This window comes from Lepisosteus platostomus, chromosome 26 (assembly GCF_059453375.1).
Source record: "Lepisosteus platostomus isolate fLepPlt1 chromosome 26, fLepPlt1.hap1, whole genome shotgun sequence".
In the NCBI taxonomy this organism is placed as follows: Eukaryota; Metazoa; Chordata; class Actinopteri; order Semionotiformes; family Lepisosteidae; genus Lepisosteus; species Lepisosteus platostomus.
The window spans coordinates 12,088,230-12,111,671 of record NC_142636.1 but is presented as its reverse complement, the minus strand read 5'-3'; the positions used below and the strand labels follow the sequence as shown (position 1 = coordinate 12,111,671).

The 23,442-nt window shown below is 40.4% G+C and overlaps 1 protein-coding gene across 3 annotated transcripts in view; it reads left to right on the top strand.

Moving 5' to 3' along the window:
• LOC148640177 (alpha-tectorin-like) overlaps positions 1 to 23,442 on the top strand; it is a 60,729-nt gene that overhangs the window by 32,471 nt on the left and 4,816 nt on the right. Inside the window, exons 1-20 of one of the 3 annotated variants that reach the window (XM_088620382.1) lie at positions 2,530 to 2,678; positions 2,849 to 2,907; positions 3,645 to 3,687; positions 4,245 to 4,319; positions 5,691 to 5,714; positions 6,611 to 6,738; positions 8,364 to 8,642; positions 9,445 to 9,540; positions 10,410 to 10,563; positions 12,111 to 12,523; positions 13,176 to 13,752; positions 14,661 to 15,250; positions 15,667 to 16,237; positions 16,773 to 17,371; positions 17,998 to 18,553; positions 19,108 to 19,304; positions 19,604 to 20,002; positions 21,206 to 21,492; positions 21,917 to 22,185; positions 23,032 to 23,151. In XM_088620382.1, the coding sequence (XP_088476508.1) occupies positions 4,271 to 4,319; positions 5,691 to 5,714; positions 6,611 to 6,738; positions 8,364 to 8,642; positions 9,445 to 9,540; positions 10,410 to 10,563; positions 12,111 to 12,523; positions 13,176 to 13,752; positions 14,661 to 15,250; positions 15,667 to 16,237; positions 16,773 to 17,371; positions 17,998 to 18,553; positions 19,108 to 19,304; positions 19,604 to 20,002; positions 21,206 to 21,492; positions 21,917 to 22,185; positions 23,032 to 23,151 (5,308 nt within the window). In that variant the 5' untranslated portion in view covers positions 2,530 to 2,678; positions 2,849 to 2,907; positions 3,645 to 3,687; positions 4,245 to 4,270. Of the gene's footprint in view, positions 1 to 2,529; positions 2,679 to 2,848; positions 2,908 to 3,307; positions 3,688 to 4,244; positions 4,320 to 5,690; positions 5,715 to 6,610; positions 6,739 to 8,363; positions 8,643 to 9,444; positions 9,541 to 10,409; positions 10,564 to 12,110; positions 12,524 to 13,175; positions 13,753 to 14,660; positions 15,251 to 15,666; positions 16,238 to 16,772; positions 17,372 to 17,997; positions 18,554 to 19,107; positions 19,305 to 19,603; positions 20,003 to 21,205; positions 21,493 to 21,916; positions 22,186 to 23,031; positions 23,152 to 23,442 lie in introns of those variants that run through there. The other 2 variants (XM_088620383.1, XM_088620384.1) reach the window with 2 other exon arrangements.

Sequence of the window (23,442 nt, the reverse complement as noted above, 5' to 3'; positions counted from 1 at the left end):
ATCCACACGTTTTTTTTACCCTGTGTGATTCTCTGGCCTTCCAGCCCATCTTGAGCTGTAATTTTCCCCTTTTGTTTTGTAATTGATGGAAGTAAAGTAAGGTGGTCCCAGGAGGCAAATTGAATACAGGTACTGCTTGCTGGGCACAGGTGCTGTCAGTTAAGACTCTGCTTAGAGTATATTAGAGTAAAGGAGTTTATTGCCAAATGTACATGTACTAGTGTACATTGGAATGCTTATTCACACCATTCTCTCAAGACGTGCACAGTACCGCAGATGACAGACAACACCACACAATGTAGACAGTATATTACAAAACAGTACATAATAATTAAAAATAAATTATTTTTTAAATAGTTAAGGAGGTAAAATAAGGAATGGCAAAGAACATTGAGGGATGTTATCATTTCACAGATTTTCACTTACACAATACAAACTTAATGGATGTCTTGGTATATGCTGAATCTAAGTGAATAACTCGTCTTTATTATACATTTCTTAATTATTCATTTTTACTAAGCTTTTGCTTATGACTTACACTTGTTATTTCTTGAACACTGCATTGAATATTGAATGAATACTGCATAATGTTTAGAAACATTGACGTTTTTAAGTAAATTGCAAGGCATAGAAGGTGTGAGCTATTGCCTTTGAGAAACAGAAACAAAATGAATATGACTGGAATGTATTCACCCTCCCTTGGGAGAGGTTGGAGAAGGAATGCTTGTGGTGGCTCCCTTTCTTGATAGGCTTAACTCTTAACCAGTGGAGGCTGGCAATACATTTGTTCACATCCATTTGTGCTACATACTGTATACTGTAGGTCATTTAATGCCAAAGGAAACAAAATGTACACTGTAGCATTTCGGAGCCTCCATTCCATTAAATATAAAGTTTTCATACTACTGTATATACTGTATCAGCCTAAATCCTAAATTGTTGACCAGTAGTTTGTCCAGTGGTCATCTTATATTTTGTGGTGGTTTTTCCAGAGTCATACATATGAGTAGGTTATTTGGTTTCTAGGAAAACTTATCCTGGTGTGAGTTGTTTGTCTGTGTGTTTAAAATAGGGATAAATAGGCTAGAAAATGGATGTATGCTATGAAAATGGATGAATGTTTATCCCCCCCAACAAGGAACAAGGAACCCACGCTGCACCTATATAATATAATATAATATATATATATATATGAAATATAATTTCAATATTCATGTGAGCTTGAAAATCTTCATCTATTCTTGAAAGTGAAACAAGAACAATCTATGTCAAACTGGCTTGGTTACAATACCGAAAACAGAGATCTGTAATCTTCTGACTAGGAGGTGATTAATTCTAAGTCTAATTCAAGAAGGTTGTTCCTTTACTGTACAAAACAATATTAGTGTAATTCAATCAACTAAGAGATTAAGCTTCTCATTTCTGTAACGATCAAAAAGAATGTTGTACGGAGGCATGTGTTTATGACTTTATGATGAATTTACAGTATGTAGTTAATAAATTCAGTATTTCTAAGGTGAATTCGTTCAGTAAGGGATCATTGATAACTTTACTGTATTATATATTTTTTTAATGTGATAAAAGAGCATAGGAAGGGCTACAAAAACAATTTGAACATTATAAAAAGGTGGTTTATTTCATTTTAATACATAGCAGTAAATTCATTAAATGTCCCACAGTGACATCAATAAATTGTTCAGCAAAAGCTCAAAGACAAAGCATCTGACTGAGGACAGGACAGGGCTTAAGAACCCGGCACTGATGAGGTACTGTGATTACCCATTTAGAGGGGGGCAGGTGGCATAGACAGCTGCCTTACACTTATATAGTGCTTTTCTGGACACTAAAACCGCTTTACAGGTAATGGGGACTCCCCTCCACCACCATTGTGCAGCCCCCACATAAGATAAGATAAGATAAGATGGCAGCCGTAGTGCGCCAGAATGCTAACCACACATCAGGTAGCAGTGGGAAGGAGAACAGAGTGATGAATCCAATTTAGAAATGGGGATTATTAGGAGGCCATGATTGGTAAGGACCAATGGGAAATTTGCTCAGGACACCGGGGTAACACCCCTACTCTTTTCAAGAAACACCTTGGGATTTTTAATGACCACAGAGAGTCAGGACCTCGGTTTTACATCTCATCTGAAAGATGGCACCTTTTTACAGTATAGCGTCCCCGTCAATATACTGGGGCATTAGGATTAGGACCCACATGGACCGCAGGATGAGTGCCTCCTACTGGCCCCACTAACACTTCTTCCAGCAGCAACCTAAGGAGGTCTCCTGTATCGAGGTACTGGCCAGGCTCACACCTACTGAGCTTCAGTGGATTGCCAGTTGTGAGTTGCAGGGTGATATGGCTGTTGGCTGCTTGATCATGTTCTCAAGGCACTGTTTGTTGTTTGGCTCTGAGTGCTAACTCAGCCAGTTGCTGTGGAGATCAGGGGGCGTGAACTCAGGCTCATCCAGGTGTAACATAACTATTCTAAAAGGTTGTGTCTGTGTGTGTCCTGCGATTGACTGGTGTCTTGCTCGGGGTGTATCCTGCCTTTTTTGCCCATTTTGTGCCAGGATAGGCTCCAGCACCCCTGCAATGGGATAAAGCATTAGAAAATGGATGGAAAAGCCACATGTAAACAATGGTAAAAGGCCACAGCAAACAGTCAATCAAGGTAATTTCAATGCAACTAGTAGACTTGGATCTATCAGATGTTAATTTTCTCTTAACTAGCTGTCAGATTATAGTATTCATGTTAATTAATTCAAAAGAAAAGAGTCTCGTATGATGGCAGATAAAAACAACTAAGACAGATATGTGACATTAATTACATTTTATTCACAGTGCCAAGATCAAAAGAACCAAAAAATGATGCCAAGCAGGAAGAACGTGACTGAAGCCAAGTTTGTGTTAACACCCTTGAGAAATCCTTTATGAGAAGAGTCTTCATTGCAGCTCCAATAAACACTGATGTTTTTTAAGTTAAGCAATACGTTGTGATGCATGAACTTGTGCCACACAAAATTTCCAGCTTTCACTGTACACAATAACAATGATTTAACAATAATGTGGAAGAAATGTTGTGTTTTACAATTAAAATGTATTATTTCACCATAATATAATATTGTGTTGCTAGACAAGTGCATGTAAATTGTATATCCTATTTACAGTATATAAGAAGTGATGATATTGTATATTAGTTGTATCTTGAATGAGCGTTTAAACGTCATACTGCATACAGTACATAAGCTGCCTAAAATATGTAATTACAATCTTTTTAGTTATGATTTAATGATCCTTTCAAGATGGTGCCATTCCATGGCATTGTCTCTCATGTGCTGTAGCTCTACAATACATCAGTGAAATGTAGAAGTAGAAGAAAGACTTAATGACTGACTAAATCCTTAGGTGCAATTATTTTAAGAAAAGATTGACAGCCTGCAATCATAATTACAGGAAATTATTTTTGTAAAGAACTTTAGTTACTCTTGCATTTATTAATACCACAAATGCATGTGGATAAACTGCTTTAACTTCTATTGTTCCAATAATTCATTGAGATTTCAGCAATGAGGAAGTCAAGGACTATACATTTTCCTGTAAATCCACACCCCTTATTGATTGCAGTTTTAAATCCCAGGTGAATACAGGCATCACCTTCAGAAGACAAAGTGCCTTGGCAGGTAAGGTGTTTAACTCTGTTCGTTAAATGATCAGAATAAAAAAAACAACTTTATATGATTTTCCATGAGGATCTTAATGTTTTTGCAGTTCAGTGATTCAGGACGATCAGCATCATCGCCCAAAATACTAAATGGGTTTGTTCACTAGAATAACTGTAGATGCAACTGAAATTCTAAACATTTTTTGACTAAGAGCAAGCTTGTATGTACAAAAAACTGTATGTTTAGGAATAGTTTTAAGATAAATGCTGCCAAACATTTCTCCAGATATCTTTATATGCATAGAAATTGATTGGAATATATAGAAATAGTACATAACGTACCGTTTTTGGTGGAATCCCAGCTTCAGAATCATCACACTCTGTTATTAATCAATATGTCAATGGATTAGCTTTTGTTCAAACAAAATGCACGAAGACACACATTCACTAGATTTCCTAATTCCTATAATTTTGTAGGAATAAAGAATGTGTTGTTTTCTTCGTCATGATTATACTGTATAGCTAAAAACATAAAGACATGTTGCGTCTTCAGTTCTCTCCTACATGTCTTTGCAGGTGTCATTCTGAAGAGCCGATTGAAGATGGGTAGAGTTCTGCTTGTCCTCGCAGCACTGCAGCTGCTGTGTTTCGGTAAGTTCCATTTTTAAAGGTTCAAATCCATTCTTGTAAAAAAATCCATAAGAACAGCATTTTTACCAGTATTCTTTTTAGAAGTCCCTAAAATAATTGTTTTTAGAGTCTGCAAAATACACAATTCTGTGACTCCATTCTTTGCAATAAATTGTTAACAGTTAACAATAAAATCTGCACTAGTGTTTTTAACTTTCTCAATGTATTATAGAAATGCACAAGAGTATTGACATCCATTTGCTGTACAGACAGCTAGTAGCAGCTGACTATACAACTCAACTTATAATGATAAAAAAGATTTATCTTTCCAGGATTTTATGTAGTCCAACAATTACAGCATCTACCAAAGAGTATATCCAATTTTTTTATTTGCCAGCTCTCCACAGAATTAACCTTGGCATGACACTTGATATTTAAATGACAATTATATTTATAAACATTAGCCTGAAATAGTTGAACTAATTGGTTAGGAAAAATTTAAGGAGAAAGAAAGTGCTTTACAAAGTGATTAAAATCAAACAAGAGGATTCATTTAAAGAAAAAAGGAGCACAATGAATTACAAGCACAATTAATAAGGCCAAGGGATAGTTTGGAAAGGAAAGTTATAAGTTCTGCCAGTACTCAGGAATAAAATAAATATTAAGAATGATGTAAAGGTTAGCCAGGGCAACAAGTGAAAACAATTCAATTCAAAACAGACAATGAAAAGGAAAAGGCTGAAGTACTAAATGATAATTAAATCAGGTATTCACTAAATCAAAAACTTGATTCAGGTGGCAGGTGTTTATTAAAAGTATTAACTTAGAAGAGTTAAGTGTTGCTCATAATAATTCAAAAGGGCCTGAGGGTATCTTGTCAACTGTACAGTAAATAATCTCAGAAATCAGAGACAGCATTCAGAAGCCATTGTTCCAACACCTTCCAATTGTCAATATTGTGCCCATTCACACAAAGGGTAAGCAAACTTATCTACTGATCTAAGAAAAGTACTGAAAGTAATTATGGAACAAAACGTCTGACTTGTATTACTGTACATATCAGATTATAGAACCAATTTTCTAAACTAGAAGATTCTAGGCAAAAGTCATGATAGATTGAAAAAAGGTTAGTCTTCCTTGGGAACTTGTTCTTTAATCAAGCAAGAACCATAACACATGACATATGATAGGGTGTGTTTAGATTTAAGAAGTTTTTTAATCAGATGTCCTTGCAGTTGAGCACAGATTTCAGAGCACCATTTTCAGGTTTTCTTATCACATGCGGGTATTGCCCCTGGCAACATCATGACACTAATCCATCCTAGCATAGGCATAATCTTATCATTCATGGTTTATCATTTCATTGTGTCTTATCATTTTTGTTTTTCACAGATGAGTTGGTCAAGGCTCAAACAGGTAACTATGAAATATGTTCAGTCTGAATTACCCTGACTCAGACGATAGAGAACAGTCTGTGTTTCTCATAAGGAATTGACTGTCTTTCTTTTCTTAAAGTGAGAACCCCCCACATACACACACCACAAATTAAGCAAACTATCCAATTTTTATAATTATATTTTTATTGAAAAGCTTTAATGGAAAAAATAAATCCATCCATTAAAAAAACACTTCAAAATGATACAAGTTCACAAAGGCTTATTTAATTTTTCCTTCCATAACAAGGCCAAAAACATATTGCCATCCACTGTAAGTGTATGACCCAGTTTATTGGTGGAGCTCCTTTTGATACTCCTACTGTATGTAAAACCCTGGCCAGAGCAGCTCACTAGCAGATCAAGTCTCTGGGTTAAGAGAGCAAACTAATGCCCACATCACCAAAGAGAAGACTGATTTGCTTATATTTTCAGATGTTTCAAATCCAAATTTCTTTTAATATAAAGATGGAAAAGAATTTTCTTTGTTGACAAAATGTAATTTGAATTAACAAATAACGAAGTTTAATGGTAAGGTCTGAAAATATTTTAATATACAGTATATATATTGTTGCATGTAATATAGTAATACAATTTATTCTCTGGGGCAATAGAGATTATTATGATTATTATTAGTGTGTGACTTGAGTCTGTTGCTTGCCAAGGCTCTAGTGCCCCTGTAACCCCCAATGAATTGGATGAAGCCGTTAGAAAATGTATATCAGTGCAGTATGAAAATGTTTAAGTAGACATACAGATACTTATAAAATTAGGGACATATGTTAGAAATAATGCATCATAGTGATGCAAATGTTTATCTATTGGCCAATGCAACAAATATTACCTCAGCCAATTGTTTCCAAACTATTCAATTCTCAGGACAATTCTACTCATTTGGGATCAACAGTGGAGACGCGGTCAGCCCCCAGATTGATGATGGAAGCTCTCCTGTAGTCTCCCTTGCTGTCAGCTTTCCCTTTTTTGGACAAATATACCGCCAGTTATACGTAAGTAGATCAGTGATTTATCTCAATAATGAATAAACAACAAAGTGACTACTATTCACCAATTAACATTCTGAAAAAGTTTAAAAAGAAACAAAAAAAACCAACAGTTTTGATAATCACCTGAGAGGAATAAAATAGACGTTTCTGAGTATTATTCTTAAATTAGGGATGAACAGTAGATTGTGTGTTTTGCTGATGAAAAATGTCTCATAATGTAAAAAGCCTTATGCCGAAGTCCATTCTCAGGACTCCAAATAACGTTCAAGCCTTCTGTGCTCTGAGGCCTATGTGTTGCCATAGCGCAATTTGTTTGTGGAGAAGCATGGAACCTGGACTCAATTCTTGGGGTGCTATTGGCTTGGAGTTTCTATGTTCTCCCCATGTTTGCATGGACTCCAGGTGCTCCAGTTTCCTGCCACAGTCTAAAGTCCTGGTACGAGTGTACATGTACATGTTTGTTGTCTGTGCCCTGTGACAGATTGGAGTCCCACCCAGTGTGTATTCTGACTAGAACCTGTTGTTTTCAGAGGCTATGGCTTCCTTGTGTATTAGAAAAGTGGTTAGGAAATGTATGGATGTTAGCATGTTGGTTCACTTATAGTACTTGTTTCACAGAGAATGGGGATCAAATATGGGAGCCACTTGTACCTTGTACCTATTGCACTGGGATAGTAGCATACCTGGGTCGACTGACACAAGCCATCAAAGTTTTTCAAAGTGTCATCAAAGTGTTCTGGTCCTGCTAGGATCCTGCTAGGATCTGGGGTGTCACTCATACAGTCTCAATCTAGTAGTATTGGTTATGGGAATGAAAGTAAATAAAATTCTATTTATGTATTATGCTCTCTCTTTCCTAGCATTAATCCCGCATCAGCAGGGTCCGCTTGTCGGCACACCAGTCTCCATTTGGTGGTTTGAACCAAATCTTTGAGCTGACTTTGCCATTAACTGTGACCGAGAAATACTCCAACCAGCGCGTCGCTCCGCCTGCCGTCGGAGTGGGAGGGGGGAGGGAGGAGAACAAAGTAATGTAGCCAATTCATAGAGGGGAATTATTCGGAGGCATGGGAAATTTGGCTAGGACGCCGGGGTTACACCCCTACTGTTTTCGAGAAACACCCTGGGATTTTTAATGACCACAGAGAGTCAGGACCTCGGTTTTATGTCTCACCCGAAGGACGGTGCTTATTTACAGTATAGTGTCCCCGTCACTATACTGGGGCATTAGGACCTACCTGGACCGCAGGGTGAGCGCCCCCTGCTGGCCTCACTAACACCCCTTCCAGCAGCAACCTTAGTTTTTCCCAGGAGGTCTCCCATCCAGGTACTGACCAGGCTCACACCTGCTTAGCTTCAGTGGGTTGCCAGTTGCAGGGTGATATGGCTGCTGGCTATTTACGTATTACGCAAAATAACAAAATATAATAATATAATAATAACAAAAGCTTTTTTTAAAGGAATTCCTGTTTCTGTAATCTTGTCTAAAGTATTTCTAATATACAATTTATACAGCAAATTCACATGGAAATCCTTAAGTGTCTGACTTATAATTTGGAGTACACTTAGGAAGTATCTAGGATGTTAAATCTGTGTTTATGATAGCATTTTCTCTTATTCTTTTTTAGGTGAACAACAATGGCTTCATAACATTTGACAGTCCCTCAAGTACCTATGTCCCCTTTCGATTTCCAGCCCGCTCAGGCATTGATATCATTGCACCATTCTGGACAGATCTTGACAACAGAAACAATGGGATCATCTCATACCGACAGATCACCTTTGGAAGTGTCCTTCAACAGGCTACACGTGACATCAACCGATACTTCCCTCAGATTCAATTTACAGCCAGATGGGTTTTTATAGCAACTTGGGATAGAGTGGCCTACTACCCAACTAGTGGAACGGTGATTCTTTTTACATTAACAAATACCTATCATTATAAAGAGAAAGAGACTATCGACACATAGGTGCAGACATATGTACAGTATTTTGTAAATGTATTCACCCCCTTCCAGTGATTTTCCATTTTGTCTCAGTTACCAATGATGAGTACACGTTCTTCAAAATGAATAATTTTAATGAGAATTTAAATGTTTAGACTGAACAGTTGTAAGGAATCGTGAAAGAAAAGGTAACATTAAATGTTCTGAACTCTCTTAGCGTTTTAGTAACAGGCAGCAGAAATAAAATTATTATTGGTCAGAGTGCAGTGTGGTGCATCCTTGAAGAGCAGGGATGAACAATCCTATTTATTTTTCATAAATTCTATTTACTAATTTAATTTAATTGAATTAATTAGAATCAGAATGCTAGATAGCAACCTCAATTATCATTTGCTTGCTGGTTTACTCACTATCGCACTATCAGCTTCATTATTTGCAACATCTAGTGTATTATCTCAATTCCTTGGAATGCACCCTGTCTGAAATCTCTGCTTCTTTTCCAACGTTGTTTTCATGTTTACTGTCCACCACTCCTTTTCCCTCATCCGCTTTTACCCGAGGACACTCCATCATCTTTTAGAACTATTGGTTGGCATGGTGGTGCAATGATTAGCGTTGTTGCCTCGTAGTGCTGGGGCTCAATTCTGAATTCGGGGTACTGTGTGTTCGCCCTGTGTACTCATGGGTTTTCTGAAATGACTGAAATTTCAAATACATGTGGAGTTACTTCATATGTTAAAAGTCATGATCCTTTTTCTTTTAGGAAACTACATTCCAGGTCGTTCTTATCTCAGATGGAACATATTCATTCGTTCTCATGAATTATGGAATTATAGCAGCAACTGGCAGAGGTGTGGAGGTGAGTACATCTTTTGGAGGTGTTTTGTTTATATAAAGGTTGTAATCACAACCTTTTGTGGGTGCTCCTGAATCTGTGTAAGGATTTTAAGATTGTGGATTTGAGACCTAAACATATTCTGATGGTCTTGCTGACATGATCACATTGAGGTCGTAATAAAATTTCAAACTTTGCTTTGGTCTATTTCATTCTCTTTCAGATTATATACCACACTGAATTGGTTGAGCTTAGAGCAAGAAATAACTGATTAAAAAGAAATTGGATGAAAATGAAATGTCATTCAGCTTTTTGTGTGTGTGTAGTATGTTTCTGTTCTTATTGCATCTCACAGTGGAATCTCCATTGTAAGAGGTTTGTGTATTTCCCTCCCTTCCTTGTGAGTGAGGGACTTGCTGTCAGAGATATTATATCTGCAAGAGCCATCATGTGGCTTTTCAGTGTTGTCTAAAGTGGGAGATCATGGCCTACATATCACCAGGACCTATATGACATTTGTCTCTGGTGCTTTTATTGAGCTCATGTGAAAAACAACATCTCAGACATCTAAGACAACATCCTGTAGGTCACCTGCAGCTTAGTTGACTAGGGTAGGGCTTTAATTGTATTGCTTCTTTCTAGAAGAGCCACAATGGAGAACCTTTTTGTAGTAGTGATGTGGACTGTTTGTAATATTTTAATCTGCTGGTTCTTATACAGGATAACTCTTTTCCGGGACCCATGGTCTAAATAATTCACGTTGTGAAGTTTCTGGCCATTAGCTCTGAAAGGCCACTCTTCTGTTCATTATGGCTTAATAATACATAATCTTCTTGAAATACTTGATCAATTTATAGACAATTATATTATTCCTGCGTTTCCCTCTCCTTCAGGCTGGATATGACACAAGAACCTCAGACCACCATTTTCTCATCCCTGGATCTTTTGAAAGCAACATTACCAATCTGATGCACACCAGCAACGTCAATGTTTTGGGACGCTGGGCATTTCATACTGATTCTGGAAACACCGGCTGCATGTTTAATGGTAGTGTATCTTAGCACTATATTTATGATAATGATGATAATCATAGTGCTGACTTTATGTAGAAATGAACAAGTAATAGGTTGATTCCATGCTGAAAAGAGAAGAAAGAAAACACAACATTTCGGCCATGGAGCCTTCTTCAGGTGTGAGAAAGACAAGGCAGTAAGCAAAGGTAATGTAGCGGGAGAACAAAAGCTCGGAGAGAGGAGGAGCAGGGGATCAACAGAGTGGCCAATCAGACAGAGTGGCCAATCAGGTACTGTGAGGTCAGGATAGGTGTGAAATGAAACCAACAATGAATAGAGAGAATTTAGAAGAAAATGAGTCTGTCATTGAGAGAAGGGGAAAGGTGTGATCCTAGCTGCAGGATAATTGTAGTTTCTGTGGCCTTTCTGATGTGGGAGTTAGGAAAACCATCTTTGAGAGCACAGACAGAGAGATTAGTGTGATCATGGCCATCAGAGGTGAAATGAGAAACAATAAGCTTGTTGAAATCTTTCATATTCACAGCCCTAACATATTCTCTGAAGCTGTCTCCGAGTTTCTTTCCTGTTTCCCCAATGTAGATGGCTGGGTATTTACTACAAGAGATACAGTAAATAAGGTTACTGGAGGTACAGGATGTCATCTGAGTGATCCGGAATTGTCCTGAGGGGCCTTGAATGAGTGTGGTGTTAGATGTGTACTTGCAGGCGATACAGTGAGCTCGGTTGCAAGGGAAAGTGGCTGGATGATTGCTGAGACCGGTCAAGGGAGCTGTGAACAAGAAGGTTACGCAGATTAGGTGGTCGGGGATCTGAGATGATGGGGTGGTCAGAAGAGAGGGCCCCATTGGAGGGATCATCCTGTAGGATGGAAAAGTTGTCTTTAATAGTCCTGGGGACAGGAAGTGTGTTGGGGTGGTAGGGAAGCACCAAAGGAATGCGGTTGTTATGGTGGGAGTTCCTGATTGAGTTGATGGTCCGAGAGGGGGTTTTTGGCTTAGGCAAGGGCCCTGTTAATAACACTGTTAGGGTATCCTCTGCTGATGAAAAAAGAGTACATTTTGAGGGCTTGTTTCTGGAAATTGATGTTGTCGCTGTAGAGTCGTCATTGCCTGAAGGAACTGTGAAAAAGGGAGAGAGTTTTTAGTGTGTTTGGGGTGAAATGGGCTATACAGGAGATAGCTGTGTGAATCAGTGGGTTTGTAATGGACCGAAGTAGAGAGTCGGGGGTAGTTAATGGAGAAGTTGATGTCTAGAAACGGAAGAGTAGTGGAAGATATGTTAACTGTATATTTGAGGGACGGGTGGAAGTTGGTGAAGTGATGCAGAAAGTGCTCAGGCATGTGGTGGCATACATCGATGTATCGCTTGTAGAGGTCAGGGACAAAGCCAGTGTAGGAAGCAAAGAAGCGTTCTTCTATCCAGCCGACAAAAATATTGGCATACAGTAACTTGGTCCCATTCTGGTGCCCATTTCTGTGGAAATGATCGTGCTTACAATCCATTGTAAAAGGAATATATAAATGACATGTTGAGGTAAAAACAAGCTTTATTTCTTTTAAGGCAATCCGGTGCAGGTGGGAGACAGCTTTTGGAGTGACAGTACATGCCGGAGTAAGTGCACCTGTGTGAGCAGTGGCAATCTGAGATGCCAAACTCAGCCGTGTGGCTTCGACCAGGTGTGCCAGGTCTCCACTTTCCAGTACTCCTGCCAGACTGTGCAGAGAAGGACCTGCACCATTGCAGGGGACCCCCACTACTACACCTTCGACGGCAGACTCTTTCACTTCCAGGGCACCTGCACATACGTTCTCTCCCAGACCTGTGGCAGCAGAGCCCAGGGGCTAGCGCCTTACCGCGTGGAGGGCAAGAACGAAAACCGCGGGAGCACAGTGGTGGCGTGGACAAAGCTCGTGCGGATTATTGTCTACGGAGAGGAGATTGAGCTGGTGAAGGGCAACACAGCTCAGGCCAAGGTTTGTGCTGGGTAACCAAAATATAAAAAATGGACATTTATGAATTTCTGAAGAGACTGATTCCTTTGCTTTAATTAAGTGCTTGTAGTTTTCAATTTTACTCGATAAACACAACAGTAATAAAATAACCATGATTTAAAGCATATTGAAATCACTGCTATTATTTAATCCGTTATTTTGGGGGGCTGACTTCACATCAATACTACAATTTTAAATTGTTCACTTTCTTTCCTATCATGTACAGTACGTGCAAAGCACCCAATCCCAATAACTCTGTATGGACACATGCATTTTGAAGCAGTACATTTAGAGCAGAACAGCACATTGAAAAACATTTTAAGATCATTTAAGTTATTAACCGTATCAATTTAAGAATTAATTGTCATGTCTGTAGATATGTCACTTTTGTGATGGGGATATTATTCATTGTTCTTTGAATTGATTTACAGGAGTGAACTAAACTAAATTTATGAGACAAGGATGCCAACAATGGAATACAGTTTTTTTTCAATTGCTTGAAAATGTTGCCTTTTGCACCTTTGAAAGACCTTTCAGTGTCTCCTAAAGTGAAAAAAAAGAGAAAACCTGTACTTTTGAGCTGAACGTATCGCAATTTCTGATGTCACTGTTTCCTATGTTTATGCATCTACAGGTGAACGGCAGCTTTGCCACAGCTCCTTTCTCTCTGCACAATGGGACTGTCCGTATCTATCAGACTGGATTCTCTCTGGCAGTCAGCACTGACTTTGGCTTGACAGTGGCATATGATGGCTACAGCTATGTTACCATCAGTGTGCCATATGACTACCTCAATGCCACCTGTGGCCTCTGTGGCACCTTCAATAACAACCCTGCAGACGATTTTCTCTCCTCTTCTGGCAGCGTCCTGAGCTCCGATGTCAACTTTGCCAACAGCTGGCAGGTGTACAGTGATAGTGAACCAGGCTGTCAGCCTCCTTGTGTGGGGGCATCTTGTGCAGTGTGCCAGCCACAACAACGAACCCTCTTTTCTAGCATTTCCCACTGTGGCATACTGGAAAATCCTGTGGGAGCCTTCAATGTCTGCCATTCCAGGCTGCCCCCCAGCTCTTTCGTGGAAAGCTGTGTCTATGACTTATGTGTGGGTGGAGGATACCAGCCTATCTTGTGCCAGGCACTGAATGTATACGCTACGCAATGCCAACAGGAAGGACTCCATCCTGGTCAATGGAGAAGACAAGGATTCTGTGGTAGGAGCATTGTCTTTGATTAAATTCAAAGTAAAAAATGTCTTAAAAATCATACATGTACTTCCCCTCATGCTTAAGGATCATTCAAGTTCACATCACATATTCCTTTCAGGTGTCACTGTACTGCAAGATTTAGTTGACATCTGTCTTATTTATCACCATTTGTTTGTGTGAACTGTTTTTCTGCTCCGGTATGCTGTGGAATGATCAAATAGAAATATAGAACATGCTTCATTTTTTTCAGATACCGTACCTACAGGTTAATGTACTTTTACTGCTGTTTGACCAGTTAGCACATGTGAACAACACGCCCACGTACAAAAAACCCAATGTGTGAGGGAAGGCATTGTGAAAGAAAAGTGAAACTTCTTACTTTCACAAAAAGAAATTAACCATACTTAAACTTTTTATGATAATAAAATTAATTAATTTAATTAATTAAATGCAAAAAAATACAACAAAAACAACATTGCAAAGTAATTCTGTCGATGATATACAGTAGATGTCATTTTATATTTAAAGGCAGTAAAAGGATTGTACACAATTAAAACCAGACTGGCAACTAACTGTAGAAATCTATTCTTATCAAGTCAGGATCAAAAGACTATTTCCTCTATGTTTTTTTTATCTTATCGGAGTCAGGCACTGAATTTTTTTTTATCAAAATCTAAATAAAAAACTCATATAAAAAAATGTCAGGAAAATAGTCTGGGTTGGACCCATTAACATTCAAAGATTTGCTGTAACACACAAGAAAAAGCTAAAGCACAAAAACAGATTCATGACCTTCTGTATGTGTAATGTGCAGGGTGTGTAATGCTGTATTGTAAAAGTGTGTTCATTACAATATTTCATAACTGACAACTAAATTTAGTTTGCCAATGGAAAAAAATGATCTGTCTTTCCAGAAATCACTTGCCCTGCCAACAGCCACTTTGAACCTCAGGGCACAGGATGTCCTGCTACATGCGCTGACCCTCAAGCGCCATCCCACTGCCCTCTGCCCTCTCAGGAGAGCTGTATATGTGACACAGGGTTTGTTCTGAGCGCAGGGACGTGCGTTCCTGCGGCCCAGTGTGGCTGCACCTTTGAGGGGCGGTACTACAGTTTCGGCCAGACCGCGCTGTTGGGTGCGGATTGCGGCCGCAGGTGCACGTGCCAAAATGGCCAGATGAGCTGCCAGGCTCATGCGTGTGGCCCCCAGGAGGCCTGCCGCATTGAGAATGGTGAGCGAGGCTGCTACCCCCTGAGCTATAACATGTGCTGGGTGGAAGGGGCCAGGCGGTACCGCACTTTTGACGGGCTGACATTCGAGTACCCTGGAGCCTGTAGCCTGACCCTGTCCAAGGTGATGGGGCAGTCCTCCTTGCGCCGCTTCCTGGTGACTGCTAAGAAGGTACCCAGAGGCACACCGGGAGTTGACTTTGCCCGAATCCTGAGATTTGAGACCAGTGGTGTGGAGATTTCCATTGAAATGGGACCAAATCCCATTGTACAGGTTAGTGCCTAGACCTTTGCTTTTGATTTTCATTTGTATTAGCACTTGCTTTCAATTTCCAGATACAAATTATTTGCTTCCTTTAATTCCTCACGTTGCCATTACGCCTGGAAACTTACTGAAAACGTACAGTTCCTACTAAGGAAAGTATATTTTCGATCACACAGCCACACTGTTCCTCAAATGTGAGGCTTTCATAGTAAGCAGAGACCATACTGTACCACAAGATGCTTCAAGGGTCCCTGGAGAATCAAACATAGTACTGTCTGTGAATGAATACAATATCTAGTGCAGTTGATATATAGTAGATACAGAAAGAAAGGAAAAACAACAGTTGAACACATTTCATACTCATTTGATATGCTGTGAGTCCTGTTAGCCAGTTTGTCACAAGCTGTATTCTCTCACATTTCCAGGTGGGTGAACAGAATACCAGCCTGCCTTTCAGAAGAGAGGCAGAAGGGGTCCAGGTGTACTTGGCCAGTTTGAGCCGGGTGGTAGTACAGACTGACTTTGGTGTCCGCATGGAAGCAGACTGGCCTCACCTGGTGAGGTTGACGGTTCCCAGCACTTACAATGGGACACTTGGAGGGCTCTGCGGGAACGACAACGGATATGCTGGGGATGAGTTTTGGACTCCTGATGGTTCATTTGCAAATGACTCCCAGTCCTTTGGAGACAGCTGGCGGGATGGGAGCCTGTCTGCCTTCTGTGTGGAGAACTTGCCTAGCACCTCACCACGCAGTGGAGGCAACAGCAGCCAGTACCTCTCCGGTCAGTTCTGTGGTATAATGGCTCTGCCCCAAGGGCCGTTTGGCCAGTGCCAGGGCAGGTTCAATCCAAGCGAGAGGATTGACAACTGCGCGAGGGATATGTATCGGCAAGGAGGAGCCAGTGAGGTGCTGTGCGAAGCCCTGCGCAACTATGCTCTGCTGTGTCAACAGAATGGCATTGCCATCTCCCACTGGAGGAACCTCACAAACTGTCGTAAGTATTTACTGTGTCTGGCTGTTTGCCCAATTGGCACATGAGCACTCTTATAAAAGTTCGCTCTATAGGCAGGTGTATAAATAGCAAGAGGTAATAATATTTGGCTGGAAAATTTTGTATGGAGCTTCCACCCATTAAATGTGTGCCAAATATGAAAATATGGAATAAAAAATATGAAAATAATCATTAGAACTAAACATTTGCTATAGGACGTTTAGGATCAACATGGATTTAGAGAAGACAGTTCGTGCTTAATGAACTTGATTGAGTTCTTCATAAATTTGGAAAATCATTCATAAAAATGTGCTTTATCTAGCTTCTTTCAAAGGTTCAGTTGGGGTTATAGTACAATTTTGTCAAACATCTTTATGGGAAAAGAGATTTTTCTCTTGTCCATATGTTACATACTATACCGTTTACCATATTTTCTGTATGTTTAACTAAATGGACTATCTTCAGAAAATAGTGTTTTTACAGGCTAATAGTAGAAGGTCTTGTCACACAACTTCTCATTCACTTCTTTCCCTGCCAGAAATAAACTGTCCACCTCACAGCCACTACGAGCTCTGTGAGACCTCCTGCCCGGCTGCTTGCCCGTCGCTCTCCTTCCCTTTCACCTGCCAGGGAACTTGCCAAGAGGGATGCCAGTGTGACAATGGGTTCATCTTAAGCAACGGCCAGTGTGTGTCTCCCATTGACTGTGGCTGTCAATATCAGGGTCGGTACTACCGGGGCGGGCAGAGCTTCTGGGATGGAGACGGGTGCCACAACTTTTGCCAGTGCAACGGAACCACAGGGAATGTCCAATGCTCAACGTCTTCCTGTAGGGAACTGGAATCCTGCCGTATCGTAGGAGGTGATTATGGCTGCCACCCTGAGCCCCATGGCACTTGTGTTGCTGCTGGAGATCCACACTACCTGACCTTCGACGGAAGAGCCTTTGACTTTCAGGGAACCTGTGACTATGTGCTGGCGACGCTCTGCAACTCTTCGACAGGGCTACCAAATTTCCAGATTGAGGCACGCAATGAGAGGTGGCAAGGCCTCTCAGTATCTGTTACCTCAGACGTGTTCGTACATGTCTACGGGAACGTGGTGCACATCTCTCGAGGGTGGAGTGGAACAGTAGAGGTAATGGGTCACTCACATTCATTCAACACAGTTTTGCACTTAGCTTTTCTCTGATTCATTTATCCGGCCCATGGGATTTCCATTATATTTCATGATAAATATGTAACAAGAGCTGTCATAGTGTTTGCTGCCTGGGGGAATAAGTTCCCAAGGTTTGTGGATGCAGGCAGTCCAGGGAATCAGGCCACCAAGTTGTGGATATTAAAACTGCCTGGGGAATCAGGCAGCCAAGGAATTAGGACACAACCTGCCCAGGGAATCAGGTCGCTAAAGTGTCGGGGAAACAAGCTGCCTGGAGAATGAAGCTGCTGACTTGTGGAGCTAAGAGCTGCCTAAGGAAGCAACCAGGCTTCACCACTGGGCCAATGTTGATAAGTTGTTGCTTTTGGGCTCAGCCATGTATGGAAGATGAGTGAAGAGCTGCTTGCCAGATTGCACAAAAAGCCACTGGTCTAGTAGTGAATCAAGCTTTTAATAGGAATACTAGTATAAAAAGGATGAATAGTTTGGATTAAGGAGTGATACATTAAAATAGCTAATAAATAAATCTTAAAATACAACTTAACACAGATTGATTTCAAAGTGGCACTCATTATAATCCCTACTTATTTTGTTTTTCTCCTCAGGTTGATGATGTGACTAAGAATCTCCCAATCCTCCTGCAAAGGGGTCAAGTGTCTGTTTATCAGAGTGGCATTTACACCTTCGTCAGTGTTGACTTCGGCTTGACCGTCAGCTACGATGGCAACAGCGTTGTCTCTATCACCCTGCCTCCACGTTTCAGAGGGCGCACCTGCGGTCTGTGCGGCAACTTCAACGGCCAGCCAGCAGATGACTTTGTCACCCGCTCGGGGGCCCTGGCGCCAACTCCCTTCGACTTTGGCTCAAGCTGGAAGACAGCCAACAACCGCAGCTGCAGCGATGGCTGTGGTAACTCGTGCCCAGCATGCCCTGATGATAGAGTGGCCCGGTCGCACTGTGAGGTTATTCAGGCCAGCAATGGGCCCCTGGCGTTCTGCCACTCCACAGTCAGCCCAAACACATACTTCAACGACTGTGTTTTCGATGTCTGCCTCTCTGGAAACCGTAATGATGTCTTGTGCAGGGCCGTCCAGGCATATGTTGGTGCCTGCCAGGCAGCAAATGTCAGAGCGCTCCCCTGGAGGCAAGGCACACCATGTGGTAAGGGCAAGCTTACTAATAGTACAGGCTTTGCATGTTGGACACCTTGTGAAGTGTCTTCTGTTTGACTGTTAGTGAGGCTTGAAAGAGGTTTTTAAAAGGGATGCTGTACTCCTTATTAATTTAAATTATAAGGTGACTGAGTGGGTAACTGAATGGTTCAATTTTACTGTGAATATTGTGATCTACCACCATATAATCAAAGAAATAAGCTACCTGGCAGTACCTTCTTTATTTTTCTATTACATCACAAAGGTCATTCAAGAGCAATACAGTTTTTTTTTTGACAGAATGCATTTCAGTAAGATGTCACTTTATGGCATAAGCAGTTATAAAATTAAAAGAGCTTTCAACATTTGTTATATTTCTTCAGTTGTAGGAGCCTAAACTCCTAAACTGGAAGATGATCAAACAAACATAAATGCACAATATAGGACGTTCTAATAAGGAAAACATAGTGGGCATTATTAATAAAGACAAACTGTCCGTGAGCTCTTTAAATGACCAAAGAATAATTCAGAAACAAAGCATTGTGTGCATTTTTACCTTTGCAGCTATCTCCTGTCCGGCACACAGCCATTATGAGATGTGTGGCACCGAGTGTGGACAGACCTGTGCTGGCACAATCGATGCGCACTGCGATCAGACCTGCTCAGAGGGCTGTTTCTGCGATCAGGGTTTTTTCAGAAGTGGAGATCGCTGTGTCCCTGTGGAGGAATGTGGCTGCCAATATGATGGATTTTACTACAATGTGAGTACAATTAGAAATGTAGATATACTGTAGGCTGCTTCTCTGGCACCAAAGATTACAGGGGCAGTATATTTATTTGGAATATTTCTTTGACATTTAATTACCATTTGCTTGTCATTATAGCCTACATAAAAGCTGTGACAAAATATTCAGTCTAGCCTACATCTTCCTCCTACACAGAACAAAGTGTAGGGAGTGTGTTTGAGGAATCACTTTATTTTTACTTGCTAATACATCTCAAACTTTTTTGATGCTCTATCTTGGCTGAGATTTCAGTTTTTCTTAAATTGCCTGCCCAGGTTGGGGAAACGTTCTGGACACCAGGATGTTCTCAGCGGTGCATGTGTCACGCCCACCAAGACTTGCGCTGTGTGGCAGCCGGCTGCACGCCCAAGCAGGAGTGTACCATTCGGAGAGGTCAGCTGGGGTGCTTTGACCTCCTGTCTACCTGCACAGTTACGGGAGACCCACACTACTTCACCTTTGATGGGGCCGTGGCTCACTTCCAGGGTACCTGCTCGTATGAGATCTCCAGGACCTGCGGCAATGTGACCTCTGGAGACAGTGCCTTCCGCGTTGTCGCCAAAAATCGCCATCATGGGAGCACGCTGGTCTCTTTTGTTTCTGCTGTGGACATCTGGCTTTCTGAGGGAGGACAGGAGACACACATTTCCATTGGCACGAGTAGAAGTGTGCAGGTACTGTATATAATAACATAAGATGTGTCAAAAAAAGGATATTTGGGGCATATAGTGTATTTGGTTATTCAAAACCTAACCACGTACCTTCTTTTCTTAGGATAGTTTTTCACTGTTAATTTTAAAATAATAGCATTTACCTTAGAGCTTAAAGCAGTGTATTACAGTATTATTATATTAATGGTATTACAGAGTATTACAAAAGTGAAATTAAACTGACTCAAAACAGAAGCTTTTAGATGATAAAAGATAAACACCTGTGTTTTAAATGATTATTTCACTCAAATGTTTACCAACAAAGATGTAGATATTGTGTCAGGCTGAGCAAACACAAAGTATCATATGAAATAATATTAACATAGAGTTAGTATAGTCATTACTGGAATCACTTCAAATAAACCCATTTACAGGGTTGATTCTACTTAAGGAAACAATGGATTTTATTCATAAGTCGTAAACCAAACTCTTACAGTAATTTCTAGAGAAACTATTTATTACTTATTTTAACCAAGGATCTAATCTAACTTTTTCATAAATTAAATGCTTCAGAATCATGACTGCCCAAACGTTTGAATACTGACACAACCTAACTGTAATTATGCAGGAGAACAATTCTTATTTTAATTATTAAAACGGAAACAATAGCAACTCTAGCAATTAGAGAATTGTATATGGCAGTATAAAGGAGTATAAAGTTAGGTTTTGTTTGACTTGCTACACGTCTAGAAACAGCAGTCATGGATGCAAAGAGATCATATGATATGGTATATTTTAGATAACGTTTATTTAGATAACTAAATTTTGAAAAACCCTGAAAGGAATTGATACATGACAGCTCAGTGGGCTGCCTTAGAATCCACAGTGTGACATGAATCATAAAAAAAGAGGTGGAAACAGTGGGAAAGTGCATTTCTCACTGAGAACAGCAGTCTGGTGTAAACGAATGTACACAACGATTTTGGAAGCTGATAACCTGGAAGATTCCAATCTTCAGATCGATCAGCAACTAGTAGCTAAATAAGATAGACTGGCTAAGTGTCTGGCATTTGTAAGCCCTGTCATTTGTTAACATTGCACTGCTCTTACTGCGTCTTTAAATTATTTGTGCATATGGAATGGATACTTGTAGCCATTCATATCTAATGTGTTCAGGGATCTAAGACAGCAATTGTGTCTTATTTCTCTTTCTTTTTAATCACCAAGGTGAACAACAGGGCAATCTCCATTCCTTCTGCCATTGGGTCTGTTGCTCAAGTGTCCTGGGACAGGGACTTTGTGGTGGTAAACGCCTCGAATGACCTGGAAGTACACTTCAATGGGAGGAGCACCCTGTTCGTCAGGCTTGGGCAGAGTCACCGCAGCTCTGTGTGCGGGATGTGTGGGAATTTCAACGGAGATCCAGCAGATGACAAAGATCTGCCTAATGGTTTGCCTGCAGGGAGCGATGAAGAATTTGGCAATGGGTGGATATCAGACACCAGCTCCCCAGGGTGAGATAACAAGAGTTTGTTGTGTTTTTTTTCCTTTCAAATCTTAATAATTATGCTAACAGCAAACATCAATAATCACCTATATTATATTGCTTTATGTTATATAAAAGGTAGTATAATAGTTTTAGATTGCTTCATTTATTTGGATGTCCATTCATTTATAGTAACATAGCAATTTTAGAATTTCTAAGTAATACATTATCAGTTTTGTCAATATGTTGCAATATTATTGGTATGTATTTATGCTGCCATGCACAAATTTAGTCATAATTTATTAAATATCAGGCATAGCAAGATCGCAAGATAAAAGAGACAAATTATACTGTAGCTGGCAGGTCTCCAGAAGAGGTTTTAAAGAGAGAGAAATATTCCATGTATTTTATATTTACCAGTGTGTATCGTCTTTCCTGTCTGTCTGTCCCAGCTGTGGGGCACGTGTTAGGAGTGGAGCTCAGGGCTGTCCATTCCAGCAAGAGTACACCGAGCTCTGCAGCATCATCAGCAACACCACAGGCCCCTTCGCAGAGTGTCACATCCACGTCGATCCTGAGCCATACGTCAGCGCCTGTGTGTATGACCTGTGTCTCTACACCCCCGTCAATGGAATCTTTTGCTCTGCTGTCAGTTCCTACGAGGCTGCCTGCAACATCCTGGGTCTTGATATTCCCGAGTGGCGCCCAAGTGTCCAATGCCGTAAGTCAAACTTTTCCACTGCTTCGGGCTATTATTATTCACCTAAGCTGGATACAGTGCTTAAAATAAAATGTTAAAGGTTGTATCGCTGCTTGTAGGATAGATAGTTTTAAGAAATGATTAAAGGAAGGTTAAAATCAAGTTTAGGAAACTGCTACTGTCAAAACTCCTGTTTGGGTATGTAAGCAAAAGGAATAGCTTTACTATATTTTGGAGTGCATTGGAAGACTTGAAACTCAAATACATTCCATTCCTAAAGCCAATCACTCATTGCTTCCATCTAAGAAAGTATATTCATCAGACTCTGTCTCCCTAACATTTTATATAAAGGCTATGATAACTTTGTTCATTTGTTCATTTTGTCACCCTTCTTGGTGCAGCCTAGGTCTTGCATCGGTTAACGGATCACAGTTAATTAATCACGAATGACGTTTCTCATTTCTGTGTGACATATTAAATGTGAAAATGTGACAGAAACATAACCCAAATTCTCATCGTCTGATATGGGAGCCCCATTTCAACAGTGCTAAAGATGTATTCATACAGTATGGCATTAAAAAAATCTCAATCCCAGCACTATCTCGATGCCATTTGGATTTCTGGATAACTCTCTGTGTACTTCATGACTTTCTGCGATATTTTTTCAGTTTGACCAAATTGTAATTATTTAATGAAACCTTGCTTAATTAATAAATAATAAATAGCAATGTGTGGTTCATAGTTAAAAGAAATACTGTTGTACAGTGCTCTACTGTATTATGTACTGTAGTTAACGATGGTGTTCTATTAGTAGGTACTGTAGATAAGCGTGTTGACGTTCTGTGGTGTTCTGCTGCTGTGTTCCAGCCCTGACAGACCCCTGTGAGCAGCTGCACTGTACTGACCAGGAGTGGTGTGGGGAAAAGGATGGAGTCTATGGCTGCTTCTGTAATGAGGACCACGAACGCCCAAATGCCAACAACTATGGTATTTTCTTCATATCCTAACACTGCTGGTGGTTTCTTACATGATTTATTCATCTTGGACACCAAGGTTAAAAATGAAGTATATAATTATGCACATTCAGAATCTGAAGATAGGCCTAACCACAGTCTGTGAGATAACACCAGAGCACCTGGAAAAACCCACATTTACATGAGGAGAACATACAAACCTCATGCTACTAGCATCCCAGATATTGAACCCAGGACCCCAAAACTGCAAGGCTGCAATACTAACCCCTGTGCTACCATGCTGCCCAACATTTAGTATATTGTT